Source organism: Callospermophilus lateralis, chromosome 3 (assembly GCF_048772815.1).
Source record: "Callospermophilus lateralis isolate mCalLat2 chromosome 3, mCalLat2.hap1, whole genome shotgun sequence".
Lineage (NCBI taxonomy): Eukaryota > Metazoa > Chordata > Mammalia > Rodentia > Sciuridae > Callospermophilus > Callospermophilus lateralis.
The window spans coordinates 109,664,068-109,683,173 of NC_135307.1; the positions used below are offsets into that span (position 1 = coordinate 109,664,068).

Consider the following 19,106-nt stretch of genomic DNA (forward strand, 5'->3'; position numbering starts at 1 on the left):
TAGTTCTTTTTTGGATGGACATCGAGAGCCCAGTCCTGTCTCCTGCCATTTCAGCCTCTTCTACACCAGAGATAATCATTTCTCTCATGGAGATTAAGGATGATTCTCCAATTAATTAATCAATTAGTTCAACACACAATTATTAAGCACCAATAACTGCCGACCCTGACAAAGCCAGTTTAGTCAGGAGAAGGCTGCCAGACCAGGGTCATCTTTTGAGATGATCCAATTGAGTGGGAATGAAGTGAGTGGGAGGTCACTTAGCTCAGATTTTCCTCTCCACACATGGGCCACTGCGGCGGGACTGCGGGGTGGAGGCAGTGGTGGGGACTGCAAGACTGGTGGGTGGGTGGTGTGGGGGGACTTCTTCCTCCTGGAGGCAGGGATGGGGCACTGGAGGTGACAGACCCCTGCTTTCCTCACTGCACCCAGAGACTCGAGGCATTCATGAGTGACAAGGAATCTTTTTGGTTTTTGTGCAAGTCAGTCCTGGATTGCATAAGGACACCCTAAAACTCTGAAAAAGCGTTTTAAGCAACTTGGGGTGCTGTGTCTCCCACACCCTCATCCTCAAGCAGTGTGGCCTCATGCATTTACACGCACACACACCCATCGATCCCTCTGCCCTGGTGGGCCAGCCAGGGCTTCCGAACCAGTAGGACAGCTTGGTGCAGAGAAGGTCCCTTCCAGTCTTTCCTGGGGGAAATCAGATTTTTTTGGTCAAGTCGGGGAGCTCCTTTTGAGCTCCTGCTCAGAATTCCCAAACACCAGGCACCTGAAGTCCCTGAATCTCTAGGTCCCCCTGGCTTGGGGCTTCTGGGGCCTGAAAGAATTTGATTCCTTGGAGTCTTGCTACCTGGTAGGGTGGAAAGAACACTGGACTTTGCAAAATCAGACTTGGGCTCAAATCTCAGCTCTGTCTTCTTCCAGATGGTTGAGTGAAGACAAGTCCTGGGATCATTCTGAGCCTCAGTTTTCTCATCAATAAAATGGGAGTGGTAACCCCTGGTCTCCCAAGTGGCTGTAAGGATTGAGATTGGAGATGTGAAGAAACTAGGTAGAGCACCTTAATGAGTCTGCTCTTAATGAATATTAAGTGAACCAACCTGACAGCTGATGAGGTGGCTCGAGACAGGAGCCCAGAAGAACCTGGGACCTGGAAGAAAACTGTGTGATCCATCATCAATTGCTGGTCAGAAGAGCAGCCTTTTGGGGAGCGCCAGGGGAGAGGGCAGACAGGAAGGTGTCAGAAAGAGGGGGGTTTCTCTCCTGCTGCAATAGACTGAATTGTGTATCCTCGAAATTCTAAAGTTAAAGTCTGACCCCCCAGTACATCAGAGGATAGCTATATTTGGAGGTCACCTTACAGTGGTGACTAAGGTAAAATGAGGTCATATGGGTCGCCCTGATACACTGTGACTCATGTCCTTACAAGAAGAGGAGATTGAGACAGACACACAGAGGAAGGTAGTGTGAAGACACAGGGAGAAGACGGCCATTGCTAAGCTGAGGGGTGAGGCCTCAGAAGATGCCAACCTTGCAGACACCTTGATCTCAGATTCCAGCCCCAGAGCCCTAGGAGATGAGTTCCTGTGGTTTGAGCCACCAACTTTGTTATGGCAGCCTGAGCAGACTAATGCACCTGCCCTTTGGTCAGGAATGTCTCTAACTGTAGTGAGACCTTTGACTGCGTTGCTGGACAGGAGGAGAGTCAAGAGTTCTGCTCATTTCCAATGATGGCTGCTGTCCTAGGATGGCACAGGAGCTCTCAGTGGACAGTGAACAGTGGTTGGTGTCGGTGCTGTGATCCCAACCATAGGCCCGGCCATGGGCAGCCACAAACCATCCTTCCCAGACCTCAGCATCCTTTATGATCCTGCAACCTCAGTTCCAGAAGCCTCTCTGTGACCCTCAGTGATAATTGAACCCACTTCCCAGGTTCTCAGCCCTGTTTCTCTTCCAGTCTGTCGTTTCCTTCACTTGGGTGTCTGCAGATCTGCGCAGACATGCATGTGGGGTGCATGCCCGCACCCCATCTAGCCTCCACCATCAGACTGGGAACTCCTAAGGGGGTCTGATCACATTCCTTCCTCCCTTCCCACCTGCCTCTGGCGCCCACCTGAATCCAACTACTCATAGTTTCTCTGCCTGACAAGGGCTCAGAGGCCAGAAAGAGGGGGTGGAAATCACTCCTAGGTTCTTTGTAAAGGCCCCTCCAAGGAAGGGCTCATGACAGCTGGGCAAGTGGGGTGTCCTGTGGGCAGGTGGGTTGTCAGGAGCTGGTGGCCTGGAGGCCAGAATTCCAGTTCTGCACAGTGCTTCTGACCCTTTGGGAGCAGCCATATGATAGGAGTAAGAAATCATATTCCAGATGGTCTCTGAGTGGGAAAATCTGTGGCTGAAGCCACATGGGGGTCAACAGGAAAGTGAGGCAATGGAAGATGATAACAGGGGACCCTTCTCCCCAGTGTCTTCTCCTTGGCCCTAACTCTCCCTGGGAGGAGCCTCAGGCCAAGCTGCAGCCTCATTATACTATGGCTCTGCATGCGAGAGGGGTATTAATAATGCATGCAAATCTGCAAGTTAAATGCTATGTCAAAAATAGAAATGCAATTGTCTACAATAAAATTAAAAACATAAAGTCCTCAAATCCAAAGATTTCTATCAACAGAGTTTCCCATCATCTGGAAGGACAAACCTCTCACTGTGTTAGGGAGAGGGGGAAAAATGCCTCTGCCTGGTGGCTTCCCGCCCTCTCTGCCACCGCCAGCCTGCAGCAGCCTCTCTCCAGAGGGCTGGATGGGCTCAGGGTCTGCTGGGGCTTATTCTCCTTCATCACCTCCCCATCCCACTCCCCACCCACTCCTGGGCCTATAAGGATCCAGCCTGCCCATCAGCAGATCTCTGAGAGGGCCTTTCCAGAGAACTGTTCGGCGCAGAAGAAGTGGACAGGGATGCAAGGGCATCAGCTCTTTGTCTTCCCCCCAAAAGACCAACACAGGCAGCCAGGGCTGGCCCTCAGGAGTCTAGAGACCTGGATTCTGGGTCTATTTCCCTCATAATCAGGGACATGGCCTTGGTGTCACTAGCCTCCCTGCCCTTAACTCCATCATCCAAGAGAGGAAGGTTTGTACAGACCAGTGGTGTTGAAACCTCTTAAAGCTAAGACACCCCCCACCTTTTTTTTTTTTTTTTTTTGTATAGGGGATTGAACCCAGGATTGCTTTACCACATCCCCAGCCCTTTCTTAATTGTTTATTTTGAGACAGGGTCTTACTAATTTCTTAGAGAGCCTCACTAAATTGTTGAGGCTGGCTTCAAACTTGTGATCTTCCTGATTCAGCCTCCTGAGCCACTGGGATTACAGGTGTGCACCACAGTGCTTGGCTAGGACACCTGTTTTTATGTGAACTCTTATCTAGAACTCAAATACAGAAAATAGATTAAGACAGAGCAATGGGGATAGGGTGGGAGCCAGAGTCCTAATTATTAGCCCTCTGACTCCCATTCTCTTCCTAAGAAACTGTAGCTTTGTGTGGAAGAAAGAAAGAAATCCTACGGTTTTGATCAGTTATATCCAAATGCAGACACGGCTGGCTTCCTCGGAATCATCTGGGAGCTTATTAAAGACAGAGATCCCAGAAGGCTCAGGAGGACCCAGGGAATCTGTATTTAGCCAATCCCATCCCCTCATGTACTCCAGTGTGCAGCTCAGTTAGGATACTGCTGGACCAGATGCTCCCCAAGGTCCCTTCCTTCTCTAAAACATTCTGCCAAGGCTGTGCCTGCATCCCTGGGCCTGCAGTTGTTCACCCTGGCTGTTCCTGTGACCTCTGCATTCACACCCTCCTGAAATATCCTGCTTCTGCTCAGCAGCCCTGTCGTCAGGACCTAGGGGAGGGCATCCAGCTGTACCAATGAGCCCCCCACCAAAATGGGGTATGTTTCTGGGGACAGAGGCAGGATACAGCTTGGGAAATTCAGCCTCAGTGATCTAGCAGATGCTTTGGAGCCTCAGGGAACAGGGAAGCAACTGGTGGGCAGAGCCGGTTGGCTGAAAGCGGGCTTGTGGTAGCCTTTAGCATCCAGAAATGTAAAGCAGGCAGCCAAAGATGCCTCCACATTTGCAAAGCACTTCAGACGTGCATGGTCTCATCTGAGGCTCCTGCCAACCATGGCAGCCGTGAGGGCAGTGTTTACTGTTGTTACATCAGCTCTGCACAGGGGATGCAGACACCAGGGAAACTGAGGCTTTCTCTCAGGGTCAATGTTGGACACGAGACCTGAATTTAGGCCTCTAAGGTTGTAAATCCTAACCCCCTTTCCTGCAATGGTTGTTCTAGACACAAGACCTGGGTTGGTTGAGACTGTATCAGAAGCACCTGGGATGCTCATTAAAATACAGATTCTAGGGCCCATAGTATCTGATGTGTGAGAACACAGGGGGTAAAGTATTACGAATTCAGGTGAACCATATCCTGCTGTCTCTCCTTTCCTAGCCCTCTTCTGCCATTTTTGGTAGCTCATATGAGCACCTATGACCAAACACAGAGACAATCTTTTTTTTTTTTTTAATATTTTTCTCTTTTTTTAGTGTAGATGGACACAATACTATTTATTTATTTATTTATTTATTTATCTTTATGTGGTGCTGAGGATCAAACCCAAACATGTGAGGCAAGCACTGCACCACTGAGCCACAACCCCAGCCCAACAGAGCTAATCTCATGAGAAAAATTTATCTCTTTTACCCATGACAAATCACAGTGGGGAGGTTAAGTAACTCGCTTTGGCCACATGGCACTTAGATTGCAGACCTGGGGTTCCAAGCTGTGTCCATGACACCGTTGACAGAGTCTAATAATCCTTGTGATCATAAATGGGGGACTACTCAGGGTGGGAGGGGAATCTAACTTTTTAAGATGCATGTGAGAGATGCTTAGACCTTTATAGTGTCCCACTCTGAGCCTGAAAGCCCACCTACCGTCCAACCTGGAGGGCAGGCACACTCGCCAGTGATGTGGTGACAGGTGCCCCCATTCTGGCAGGGGCAGCGCAGCTCACAGTGAGCTCCATGGCTCCCAGGGGGGCACAGCTCCTCGCAGCTGCATGGAGAAATACAGTGTTAGATATAGCAGCATTCAAATCTCTGCCCCAGTGCTACTAGTCCCAATGATCCAGGGCTCCCTGGGAGGCAAGTTACTTAGGAATGAGTGTGTCCACACACAGGGTGAAATGTATTAGGCTCAGAGTAAGCTGAGATGCAGTACTGTTCCCTGCCAGTAGGGGGAAGCAGGGCTCAGATATAATATTCTGGAATATAGTGTACTTGGGCCAGTATTTGAGGGATGACTTAAATGTTCTTAGTATGAAAAAGAGTGCTCTGGAGAGGAGGCTGAGGAAGACTTTCCTAAGAGACATGAATTTTTCTTGGGGCTTGGCGAAATTAATTTCAAGAGCAAGTCAGGCAGAAGGAACAGCATGAGCAAAGGCACTGAGGAGTGCACATGGATCCTTCCTGCCTTCAAGAATCTGCCTATATTTGGAGAGGGACAGAGTCTAGGACATGTCTATTCCAGGCTCTGAAAGGCTCTCTGCCAGGTGTGTGGGAGAATGTGCATGGAGTCTCAGCCTTGGATCTTCATCCAATGGCCCTGGCCTCTAGCTCAAAGGGTCCTGGGAGCTGGTCAAGCATTAGGGCAGGGAGAACCTTCAGTCAAGGATGTCTCTGGTCAGAATCCTTGGCTGCTCTCTTGGGATCTAGGGCTGTTGGAGAGGTCACAGAACCTTCAACAGGATTAGGGGGAGAAAGTCAATCACCTGTGAGAAGGCTCAGCAAAGCAATCTTGGAGGTCCCCTGACAATATGGAGTCTCCAGGGAACTGGGGTGAAGGGCTGTTTAGGGTCTGACAAGGGAAAGTGGGGAAAGGACCGGGCACAGTAACCCTCCCAAACCTGCACATGATATATGCCCAGGGCTCTCAACCCCTCTCTATATCTCAAATGGCCTAGAAGGGTCAATCAGGCTCCAAGTGAGCAGAGGCATATGAGTTAGGGTCAGAAGAGAATTCCAACCTCATGGCTGAAGCCCCTCACCAGGAAGTGCCCTCTGGGAAGCCCGTTCAACATGAGCGCTTTAGGCCACCCAGGCACAGTCTCAGGTGGACCAGTCACCCCAAGATCTGGATCTGAGATCCGTGTGGGCAAGGCCTGGGCATTTAGGGTCTGCGGGACTTGGAGTCAGAAGGCAGAAGATGTCACAGCCAGGCCTGTCCAGACTCATCCTGCCCAGGCTCTGGGTACGGGAACCGCAGTGCGGTTGTGGTGAGGGCGACGACTCCGCCCCGCCCCGCCCAGGCCCCGCCCAGGCCCCGCCCCGCCCAGCTCCTTGCTCTACTCACTAGACGCCGGTGTAGCCAGGTGCGCAGAGGCACTCCCCTGTGCGAGGGTCGCAGCTGGCCCCGTGGCGGCACTGGCACGGCAGCTGGCAGCCCTTGCCGTGGGTGCCCGGCGCGCAGAGCTCCTCGCAGCGCCACCCGCGGAAGCCGGCAGCACACACGCAGGCGCCAGTGATGGGGTTACACAGGGCGCCGTTCTGGCACTGGCACCGGTTGCTGCAGTGGGGACCCCAGTGGTCGCTGTCGCAGCCTGCAAGAGAAGGGATGGTCAGGGTTGAAGGTTCCCCGCCGACTTTCCTTGGAAAAGAGGTCAGGAATCGATGCTAATGAGGCCTTCCCGTGTCTGCATCTTGAGGGGTGTCCAGGTAGAGGCTTTGGTGCCTCTAACCTCCACCATTTCTACCACCAAGCCACCCAGAGAACCACACAAGCTGAAAACCGCCGGGACCTTGTTCCCTCAGCACAGCTTCAAAAAGCCTCTCCCAGTCTGGCCATTCTCTCCCAACCAAATGAATGTCCCCAAGCCTCTCTCTCTCCTGTATTGAAATGCTGAAGTGACAAACTGCCTCCCTTTATCTCTGAAACTTTTCTTGGGTGGCTGTCTTTCTCTGTTCCTCTCAGTCAGACCCCTTCTCAGCCCATCCACCACCCTTCTTCTCCGTGACTTTATTTCTCCTCTTAGTTGCTCCCCAGTTCAGTCCAGCTCCCATTTCTCTCTTTCCTGCCCTCGTCTCTCTCTTCCCCACACTCATGGGTTTTCTCATCTCTTGCACCTCACTCTGGGAACATCGCTGCCAACCCCCTGCCCCTCTCCTGGCTCCATCTCCCCATCATCCTTGTGTCTCTTTTTTCCCTTTCAGTAACACCTACACCCTGGTTGCTTCATCTTCAGTTCAATTTCATGACTTCCCAAGCAGCCAGCTTCAGAAGAGGCAGGAAAAAGAAACGTTTCCCTGGGAGGTTAGAGAGGGTCTTCAAAACCTTTATATGTAATTAAATGTTTCACAGAGTGATCGCTAAGCCAGCTTTACAGAAATCCACTCCACAACTGTGGAAAGGGGAGGAACGGTGAGCTCCGGGAAGATCATACTGCCTGCTGCCACCTTCCATTCTGATCCTCACCTGGTGTGTACAGGACACCCAACAGCAAGGTATCTGCACCATAGTTTAATTCCCCTGAATTCTGGAGTGAGGGTGGGGTGTGAGCTGAGGTTTAGACAGGCACAAATGTTCTAGGAGAAGTTCAGTGGAGAGAAAGTTCATCCCCAGCTAGGAGATCAGGCGAGGCTTCCTAGGACAGAACACATCTCCAGTGGGCTGTAAAGGCTGTCTCATTTGACTGCCTGATAGAGTGACCACCAGTCTTGCTTTCAGCACTAAATGTCCCACATTCCAGGAGGTACCTTGGTCCTGGACAAGCTGGAATGGCTCCTTACTCTATTGCTTGAAGACACAGATGAGCAGTTGATCATTGTGTCCCTGATTTCTAGAATTTAGACACTCAGAGAGGAACTAGGCAGTTGAGTAAGATCAGGAAGGTGTCATGGGGTAGGCTCAGTATGGCCAGATACAGTGGCACTCCAGTGTGGGGCATGCACAAGAGTACAAGGTGAGAGTGACCCCAAAGAACCTGGGTTCTTTGGGGGCCAGAGGGTTGTTTGAAAGGATCATTCCATCAGCCCCACTAATCTTTTACCTGTCGCTCCCACTAGTTCACTCAAGTCAGATAGTCAAAGTCATGGATCCTGGCCCATCATCCTTTAGAAGACAGAACTCCTAAGTCCCAGAATCCCCAACTTAAAAATCAAAATCCCCAACTTAAAATTCACTTAAAAACATCCCATTCCCCAGCAGTGACAGAAATGAGGCAGAGCTATAGTGAGTCAATTATCTACTCTATATTCTTCATTCCTGCCCCAAATATTTACACAAACTAAGATGACAAATTATGAGTGATCCACACTCCACACTTCCCACTTGGTGTTACAACAAGGCAAAAATAAAGTCCTTTAATAGTTACAACCTCTACTCAAACTGAAAGAGGCTCACAGGACAGAGTGACAGTAGCAGTCCCACATAGCCCCACCCTGCCCTGTTTTGGGGACACAGACTAGCAGAATTACTGTTGAGGCATTTCTCACTCTCTCTTCTTTGTTGCCAAACATGTATGTTTGATTCACATAAGTTTAAGGTACCATTGACTCCATTGTAATAATGACAACTACATTTTAAATGCTGTGTGCTGTGTGCCATTCTGAAAGCTTTATGTACGTTAGCAAAATTTGATTTAGATTTTATTATTTCCCCAGTTTACAGATGGGGAGATAAAGGGTCAGAGGAGTTAAGTGATTGACCAAGGTTATGGCAAGGGCAGGCCCAGGTCTTATGGTTCCTGCTCTCTGCTGCAGGTAAATTGAACACTTTCTGGAGGATATTCAGAGGAGAGAAACTTATAGGTGGCATTGAGGACAGGATGGCAGCTACAAAGCAAAAGGCCAGGGATACCACAGAGCCTGACCACCTCCTCTCTGCTCATCACTGTGAACACCCTCAGGGTGCAGAACAAGGGATTCTCTTCATTTGCTGGGAACACAGTTATGCCCTAAGACCTTGGTTTTGTAGAAAATCACTGGAGTCCAAAGCCCGTTTGTCCTCGATGCATCCCAGTGCACACAGCCACTCTTTGCTTATCAGGTGACCTCCATTCTTTCTGGCACAGCCAAAACCCAGTAGGAAACAGAACTCCCTCTGATAAGGAAAGCGGAATGTCATCACGAAGTCCATGCATTAACACTTGGGCATTTCGATTCCTCTTCTTTCCCACTCCACATTTCCCAAGCTCCGTGAGTGCTGGAAGGGGCCCTGCCTCTTGGAGTTCAGTCTAGCAGGGGCAGGGCTGCTGGAGAAGATCCAGCACATTGTGGAAGTGCCTTAGCAAAGGTGGTTCAGGGGATTAGAGAAGCATGTGTGGACACCCATCTACGCAGCCTGACGCTCTGGTTTCTCACACCATAGACTGGTACCTGAGCACACATGTGTGTATGCCCACCTGTGTATGTTTTATGGGGCTCCTAAAATATGTGGGAAGAGCTCTGTGCACAGTGGGAAACCATGGAAATAAATGGAAAATATGTGGAGACTAAACAAGTAAAGCTACTTGGAACCATTAATAAAAGGGCCAATAGCCCCTCATATCTAAATTGACAGGAAAAGATTACACCCAATTTAGAATATTCTAATTAGGGAAGCAGGGATATATGTAATCCATCCCAGAGAAATTTCTCCCCAGAGTGATTAAATGGAAAAGAATGTTAGGGTTCACAGGGATAAACTTCACTTATCTAGAAAATTCACTTAAAAACATCCCATTCCCCAGCAATGACAGAGAAATGAGGCAGAGCTGCAGCAGGTCAATTATCTACTCTGCTGAAGGTGAATTAAAAATCATCATTACTATAATTACAACAGGATGTTGCATTCTTCTACAGAAAATCGCAAACTCTTTCCAACTTGGCCTTGGACTGTCACCCCATCACACAAGTATTTTTTTTTTTCTCCTGCCACAGACTCTCCTTCTAATTATATTTGGCCCTGGCTGATTTTTTAAGTGGCTATGTCTTCTCTGGGCAGCTACTAAACGCTTAAGGGGCACCCAGAGTGTATGACTAAAGAGTCCCCCCTCCCTACTGACCACGTCAGACTCTGGGATTCAGCCTTGTGGGCTCCTGGTACCCCGTGGTGGGGGGAGTGGCTTCTCAATGACTTCACCGTGGGCAGGCTTCTCAGCTGGTGCCTACCATTGATGAGGCGGTTCCCGTGGGCCAGGCCATGAGACAAAGGTAGAGAGTGGGTGTTTCTCACTTATTATAGCAGGTGCTATTATTATTTCCATCTTGCAGATAAGGAAGAGAGGCTCAGAGAGGTTAAATAACTTGTCCCAGGTGCCACAGCTGGAGAGTGACTGGGAGTCTGAGCTGCAAACACCTGCTATCCTGCTGGGTGTGGCCTGGTGTTGATGGAAGAGGGACCGGGGACTCTGGCAGCCAGCCTGGGCTTAATCAGCCATCCTCAATAATCCATAGAGACAGGACTCTCCATGAATGCCTTATTCAGAAGTGGGTTTGTGTGTGGATGGTTGTCATGGGTCCCAGGTTTTCCACAGGTGACCCTATTTCCCATAATTTTATTTTCTTGAGTTACTTTATTGATTGATTTATTCAGAATTTTCTTACCATATTAAAAGATATGGAACATAAATTTTCCATTTTCATCCTTTTAAGTGTATGACCCCGTGGCATTAATTACACTCACAGCGTGTGTGCCTTAACTTCACCACTTACAAACTTTTCCATTACCCCAAAAAGAAATTCCAGAAGCAATTAAGCAATAACTCCCTACTCCAACCCCTTAGCCACTGGGAGACTTTAATTTTCTTTTTAAAAATGTTTGTAGTTGTAGATGGACACTATACCTTTATTTTGTTTACTTTGTTTTTATGTGGTGCTGGGGATCCAACCAAGTGCTCACGCATGCTAGCCAAGGACTCTACCACTGAGCCACAACCCCAGCCCTAATTTCCTTTCCTGATGTGCATATTTGCCTATTCTAGATTTTTCATATGAGTGGAATCATATCAGTCTTTTGTGTCTGGCTTATTCCACTTAGTATAATGTTTTCAAGGCTCATCCATGTTGTGGCATGATCAGGATTTCATTCTTTTTAATGACTGAGTGGTATCCATTGTATGTGTATTTCCCATTCTGTATTACCCATTTATCTGTTGATGAATATTGGGGCGGTTCCCCTTATCGACTATGGTGAATAATGCTGCTATCTATGAACCTTGGTATTTTGTTTTTGTGTTTGTAGTGCTGGCGATTGAATCACAAATACCTTTTTGAGTTCCTGAGGATCATTTATTAAAGAGACACTAGGTATATTCTCTATGCCTTTATTGACTTTTCTACTTTTATTAGGAAAAATCATTTGGTTGGCAACCATTTTTTTTTCCCACCACTTTTGTATAGGGTTTTTTTTTTTTTTTTTTTTTTGCTACTGGGGATTGAACCCAGGGGCACTTAACCACTGAGCCACATCCCCACCCTTTTAAAATATTTTATTTAGCTAAATTGCTAAGTTGCTGAGGCTGGGTTTGATCTTGAATCCTCCTGCCTCAGCCTCCTGAGTGCTGGGATTAAGGCATGTGCCAATGTGCCTGGCTTGTATAAACTTCTTTACAGAAACTATGTAAGTTTCTGTATAAATTGCCTTGTGTCCAATTCTCTTCCATTAGCCCTGGAGCCTCCCTGGACTGGGAATAGAGGGGACCTGGGGTTTTGTGATTGCTGTCTCCCACAACACACACACACTGTTCCACCCAGCTGGGCCCAGGAAGAGCTGCCCACAATATTGATCAGGGGCCTGGCCAGCCTGTCTCTCGGCTACCAATAGTCACCACCCCACAAGCCTTAATCTGGCTGCACGTTCTTAATCTGGCTGCACGTTGGTATCACTGGGGATGCTTTAAGAAGCACGCATGCCTGGACTGCCTTTAGCTGTGCTGATTTAATCATCCAGGGGCAGTGGGGTCAAATAGGACCTCTGGAAAGCTCTTTGGTCCAAAATTGCCTTCTTCCCGTTATCTCTGTTCTCACTGGTCCTCTCAGAGAAATGGGCAGGAGGATGCTGGGCCAATGTGTGGGTGGGAGAGAAGGGTGGTCCTTCCCATCTACAGACTGGACTCCTGAGTCTCAGCAAGGAGGAGTGTTCCACAGCAGTGAAGTGCAAGGGGCTGACAGGGGCCTGGAAGCCCTGACCCTGAGCTGCCTAGTTTGTACTGTGGCCTGGGCCATGGCCCCCACCCCAGCAATGGAAAGGCTTGATGCAGTCACAGAAGTGGTCCGTGGTCGCCATGCCCCTGAGAAGAGGCAGGGGATGCTGACAGGTCATGGGATTGCTCAGAGTCTACAGAGCAGCAGGCGCCAAGGCAGAGATGGAGGTGCAGCCGCCTGAAACCAGTCCAGCCGATAAATAAAGTGACTTCCCAGGGAGAGGCCATTTGTCAACGGACTTGTCCCAATAAAAGCACAGTCGAGTTCTCAGAGGCCAAACCCTCCACTCTTTCAGACCTGTGTTGCAACTCCAAGGGGGCATTGGCAGGTGAGCTGGAGCTGAAGCTGTGCAATCTTGGGGCAGCACCCTCCCCTCTCTGGGCTCCTGTTTTCACACCTGTGGAGGACAGGTGTGGATCACTTGCCTGGAGTAGGTAACCCTCCCCCAGAGGGCACCTGGAAATGGTGTGTGTGGAGGCATTAGGATGTCACAAATGATAGGGGACATGTATGCACAGTTGCAGAACTGTGCCCTCCAAATGCCCGTGGGGACCCCGCTTAGAAGCACTAGTAGGTCACTGCTGGGGTCCAAATATCTTCCAGTCCAAATACCGTGTGATTCTATGCCCTGTTGCTTCATGTCCCCACATAAGAAATGCGCCAGAGGTGGAGGTGGAGGTGCGTTTTTGTCTTCGTGTGGAAGACAAATGCGAGGTGGCTACCGAGCTGGAGCTGAGCCGTGGCTCAGTCCCCTCTCTTTCCACCACTTAGATGGTTGGAATTAAATATTAATAGGCCAAGGGGCCAGGAGTGAACCCCAGATCTCCCGACCCAGTCCCTAAGCCTAGAAGATGCTGACAGCACTGGATTATAATGAGGCATCATTAGCTCTCAGTGATCTATTACACGAGCTACCTCCTCTGTGTCCCTCACGCACACTCTGCCTCCCCCTTCACCTCCGAGGGGAGGCTGAGGCTCCCAGGGCTGTGCTGAATGCAGGCTGAACCTCTGAGCCCCTTCTGTCTCCAGGGGTCACAGGGGCCCAGGCGTGAGGACACACACAGGGAGAAGCCCTGGTCCTGAGCACACGCGGGGGAGCAGCTACGTTCACACCTGGCCCAGTTCATTTCGCCCTTGGTACTCTGTGCCTTTTATTCACACCCTGCCTGTTGCAGGAGTTGAGGAAAACATGTGAGTGGGGGTAGCACCCATTATCCAGCTGAGAAAATTGAGTTCCACGTACATTAAGGAACTAAATCAGGGTTTCTCAATCTTGGCACTATGCAGAAAATTCCTTGTTGTGAGGCTGTCCTGTGCATTGTAGGGTGTTCAGCAACCTCTCAGCCCTCTAGATGATGGTAATACCCCCTGACACACACACACACACACACACACACACACAAACACACACACACACAAAACTGTGACAACCCAAAGTGGCTCCCGATACTGACAAATGTTCCCTGCCAGTGGGGGATCAGGGGAGGCACGTAAAATCACCTCTGATTACAAAAGGCAGAGTTGAGTCAGATACGACTTTCTTCCTCATAGTTTTTCTTCCTCATAGTTTTCTCTCAGGCGCCCCTCCCTGCAGAACACGTTTTACAGGTTTGAGCTGTTAGGGGACAGACAGATGAGGATGGTGGGAACTGGAGGTTAAAAGACTCATTCTGTAAAATGGGCCATGGTGCTGACCCCAACATGCTTTCTTTTCTAAGTGCAGCCCTGCCCGGCCTAAGTGGACAGGCTATGACACATTCTTCAGCAAACGACCTGTTCACTACAGGAGAAATGCAGGCCCCAAATAATGTCCCCTGAAGGGGGACACTTTGGGATGAGATCCTGAAAATCCGGGAGATAAGGGTAATTCCTCCTAACAATTAAGCCTGTAAGAATGTATGGTTAAGAATCCAATTAAAACTGGTCAGCATGGGCCAAGGTGGCTTAGAGTTGCCATGACAGTGGGGACTTGGAAGTTTGATGTCACCCTCCTGTCAACCAAAGCCAAGAGGTGGACCTGGGTGGGGCTCTCTGGAAACTTCTATGGGATCCCCAATAAAACTGGAGTACAGGAGAGGCACATTGTCCTTCTCCCTGAGACGACTCGCTGTCTCCCTAAGAGTGTCCCTTTCCCTATTCCCATCCCTTCAATAAACTCATTCCTGTTATTCTGAGCAACATGTCTGAGATCTTTCTGATTCAACCTCAAGATTCAGGGTTGGAAGTGGGGGGTGGGGGTTGTGCTGCCTCAGTTTCCCGGAAGGTCCCACTCTGTGACAGAGCCAGAAAGATTGGGTGACTTGCTTGTGGCTTCATAGCAAATAAACTGGAGGGATGGACTTAAAACTAGCAGGCCCTGTCTATCTACCTGACCCCTACTTTTAGAAGAGGAGAGAACCATATGATCACCAGCTATTGAGTCCCACTGTGTGCGAAGGGCTGAGAAGCCCACAAAGACAAGCTAATGGAAATGGCTGCCCCATGAGAAAGTGGGGAGGTGAGAGGGACTTGGACTGGTTGCTGCTGGGGCAACTGTAAGTGGCAGGCATCCCCCCCCACCGCCCCCGTGGGACCTGGAATCAGGATGTCTGAAGCGGGTAGAGTCTGGGGGTAGCTGGGAAAGAGGAGGGAACAAAGGCAAGGGGGACATTAAAATGCCCTGAGCCAAGGCAGTGGCTTCAGCCCATGACCTTCCTCATCACCCCCCCACTTGGCTGCCCAGCTCCAGCCATCTGTCCTTTCACAAGTCTCACCATCAGAATACCAGGAGGGAGTGGGCAAGGTCACCAGGGTTTTTCCCAGAGCTAGGAAGTCAGCCGGGGCCTTTGCATGGTTAGGACTCCACGGGGTGGAAGGTGGCAGGGAAGAATCCCAATTAAAATGCCAACAGGCTCGTGTTTGTGTAGGTGTGGGGGTGCCGATCCCATCACGAGGCATTATCAGCCATTAATACCTCAACTATCTGTTAATATCCGAGTGGCAATTAGCAGATCCGGAGCCAGATTAAGAAGGGGTGTGTGTGTATTAGCCTGAGTTAGGAGAGAGGAGATGAGAAGGTGTGAAAGTCAAATTTATCAACTTCAGGAACCTTATCAGGTGGTCTCTCTCTCTCTCTCTCTCTCTCCTCTCTCTCTCTCATCAAGGACAGCTCTGGATACAGAATGCCACCATATTGCATGGAGAGATAACGAGGAGGAATAAAAAGTGGGGCTTAGAGATGGGGCGGTTGTTATCTTGTTCTGTTTAAGCCACACTCCTCAGAATACTTGGTTCTCCCCATTTGAAAGAAGAAGGGGCTGTGGTTAGGTGAGGATGGGTACTCGCCCTCTACCTCCCAGCCAGGGTGATCTCTCGCTTGTTTCCCCAAAGGCCCTGGAAGCGTAGAGCTGGAACGCTGGGGTTGGGTTAGTCCTGTGACCTTCTCATTCAGAAGGGGGTGCCAACCCCAGAGAGTGGGCAGCCCGTCCGGGTCACAAGTTGGAGGCAGGAGAGGAGTGAGGCTCTGGGGCCTTCGCCAGGCGGCTGGGCCACACTGATCAGAGAGATGGGCAGCCTCTGTGGTCTCCTGTAGCAGTCCCCATGCTGACCCTCCCTGCTGTCCTATAATCTGTCAAACCTCTGCCTGTGGATGCACCCTTCTCTGGGATGAACGGGCCTCCATGACCCTGGCACTTCTGCGTATCCCTGGACAGCAATGAGTCCGGGTGGCCTGGGGAGAGGCAAGCTGCTACTGTCCCAAATTGCTTCAGGGACTGGCTGCCCACGCTGTGTGCATCCAGCAGCCCCTCCCTCCTACAGGCTTTAAGCAAGGGCCAGCCCACGGCTGCTCTGATCTGCCCACACACAGCCTTTGAAGCCTTCCAGCCCCAAAGACCATTTATCTCCACAATTTGCCTAGAAAGCCTCATAAATCACATCTGTGCACAAAGGAATCACCTCTTTGGAAGAGCCTTTCAAAGGCAGCAGGCAGATACCGCAGCTCACCAGGGGGCCACAGGCCCTGCGCCCTCCCCAGCGTCCACCCCTTACCTCCCTTCCAAAATTCTTGAGCTAAACTCAGGTTGGGGATAGGGGGAGATCAAAGGGGATTTGGTGACTGTTTTCCCCAGTGTGGAATGAGACACCCCCACCCCGCTGCGCACCCCCTTGCACTCCAAGGGAAAGGAACACAGGGTTGGAGCGGGAACGCAGGGGGAAGGTTTCCTGGGGGGCCAAGTCTCCTGTGGGGAGTGAGCTCCCATTTCCCCACCGAGGCATTCCCTCCCACTCGCTTCCACAGTGAGGTCTGGTCTGGAGGAAAGAGCCTCTCCCTGGCATGGTCATGGGCCTTGGAACCCTTTCTGGGTCTGTGCCGAACAGAATTTGCCCAGATGGATGTGTGTACCAAGCAGCGGCCCATGACGCCCACAGTGCCCTGTGCCTGGGGTGTTGGAGGTGGGGCCTGGCAGGGCCTCCGACGCCCTTCCACAGCTCCAGGGCTGCTGAGCTTTCTGTTGGTTTCTCTCATGATAAAGCAGCAAAAATGGGAAGAGTGTGCAAAAAACTAATTTCTTACTTAAAATGCCTGTGTTAAACTTCTCTCAGTCAGAAAGTTCTTCCATAGGTCTCACTGGGGGACTTCTGAGTCCCTCAGTCTCACTCATCAGCCACTGCAGGGTCCTGCAGTCCTCTCCTCCCGGGGAGGCACCATGGGACTCTGGTCTCCACTCGATGGAACTTCCTGTAGGGCTGAACCCCCAACAGGACATTCAGGAAGCAGAGAAAAACAGCAAAGCAGAGGCCTGGCGCCCTCCTGGCCCACACAGCTTTGTGAACTAGGCCTGGCTGCCTGTGGCCCTGGTGACATCTCTCCTAAGGTGCAAGAGGAGACAGAGGCTGGTTATGCTGAAGCTGCCCCAGGCAGGGCGAGAGTTCACAGATGCCAGGAGAGAGAAAGCAGGCCAGGGTCCCCTGGACCTGGGCAGCCTAGATGCAGAGCCAACCAGAAGGCCGTGGGCAGGGGCAGGTTGGACCTGGCGTCCTTCAGCCCGCACGCAGGGATCATCCTGGAAGTTGCTATCACAAAAGTAGAAGCGCTCTCCCCAGCTGGCCAGCTCTGCTGACCGTCCCACAGGGTTTACAGGAGACAACTGCCCCAAGGAAAGGGATTCACAGCTGAGCCACTTGTCCTTGTGGTAGAGGCAGCACCTGGAGCCTAGCCCTGCTTTTTAGCTTGGAAGAACCTCACTGAGACCAGTGCAAGGAAAGGGAAGTGGGCTTGGCCACCCCCAGGGCCACAGATGGGTCAGAGCCAGTTGCAGGGTCAAATAGCACAGTGGGGGATGGGTTTGCTGGAGGGCAGGGTGCTGTGGGAGGTTGGGGCGGGGTGGGGCTGGGTAGGGCTGACCCCCCCGGAGGGCCTGCAGAACTGGAGTCCATGGAAGATCATGAGAAGGAACAGGACTTTAGTGGTGCGAAACAGTCTGATGGAGGAACTGGAATGAGTAAAAGCAGGGAGAAGGCCGGGCTGGGGACAGAATGCCGAGGAGGGGGTGCCGAGGACCTGGGAGGCAGGCTGAGTGAAGGCTGGACAGCGCTCGTCTCTCTGCCCGAGGGGAGGACCAGTTGTCTCACTTTGTTTCTGGTTTCCATTCCCCCACAGACCAATACATGGTCCTAACAGAGCAAGACTCTGTTCACACCACCCGGGACCCACCACGAGCGCGTGGCACACCCATGTTAGCCTGTAGTGAGATGAGTCCCTCAGCCCTGTGCCTGGCTTTCCTCACACTGTCAACATTGCTGTCTTCATTAACAACTCCAAACACGGACTCTCAGTTTCTTATCTTGGTGGCTTATAACAGCTGCAGGGGCTGATTTGTAGGTCCAATAGAGCACTCTGCTGCTGCTGCTTTATGGTACTGGGGATGGAACCCAGGGCTACACTGAGCCCCCCCCCCCAGCCCTTTTTTAATATTTTATTTACAGACAGGGTCTTGCTAAATTGCTTAGGGCCTCACTAAATTGCTGAGGCTGGCTTTGAACTTGGGATCCTCCTGCCTCAGCCTCCCAAGCCACTGGGATTACAGGTGCCAGCCATCACACCCCGCTCCATAGAGCACTTTGAATACAAGTGGGCTGGACTAGGAGAGGTGAAGAGCTGAGCGGGACAGGTTTGCAGATGGCTTCCCTGGGGATCTCTGGCTGGGCAAAATCCTAGTCCTTTTCATGTCCTTGGGGAAGTTCTGTGGACTTCCTAAGGCTGTTGTGCTACCTAAGGGACCAGGAACTTGAGGATGATAAGTATAACCAAGGACAGCACTCAAAGTACCAACTAGAAGAGCAGGACACCCACAGTCGGCATAGCTATCAGGTCCTTGGTGGCCACTGGCTATGGCCAAGACAGTGGCAGCTAACAGGCAGTGGGCCATTAGACACAGGCACTGACAGGCTCTTCATAGGTCATATCTTATTAAATCCTCCAATGACCCTGTAACGTCTGGTGGATGAGCAAACTGAGATACAGAGAGGAAATCAACCCATCTAAGCAGAACATATCAATGTCACCATGGTCCTGAGGAAGCTCCTGACCTCTGTCTTTCCCTGCCTCAGGCCTTATCTGGGAGTCCTGGACACTGGGGGTCAGTCCAGCCCTGTGCTGACTCTGTGCAGTCTCTGGCAATCACACCATTTCTTTGGATCTTCAAAGAAATGTAAAATAAAGAAACCAGCCCCAGATGGTCCCCAAGACTCCTTCCATCTCTGAATCACCTGGGGGAGCAGGGATGTGGAGAAGAGTGATTCCAGAGGAGGAAGCAAAGTGTGGCTCTCAGAGCCCGTGCATGTGCTCTGGATTTCTGCTCAATGGGATCCAATGAATTACAGGCAAAATCAGAAT

The 19,106-nt window shown here is 50.8% G+C and overlaps 1 protein-coding gene across 5 annotated transcripts in view; it reads right to left on the reverse strand.

Moving 5' to 3' along the window:
• Megf11 (multiple EGF like domains 11) overlaps positions 1 to 19,106 on the reverse strand; it is a 204,703-nt gene that overhangs the window by 62,825 nt on the left and 122,772 nt on the right. For all 5 annotated transcript variants that reach the window (XM_076848644.2, XM_076848643.2, XM_076848645.2 and 2 more), the window contains 2 exons: positions 6,402 to 6,648; positions 4,985 to 5,105 (listed from right to left, as the gene is read on the reverse strand). In XM_076848644.2, the coding sequence (XP_076704759.2) occupies positions 4,985 to 5,105; positions 6,402 to 6,648 (368 nt within the window). The remainder of the gene's footprint in view (positions 1 to 4,984; positions 5,106 to 6,401; positions 6,649 to 19,106) is intronic.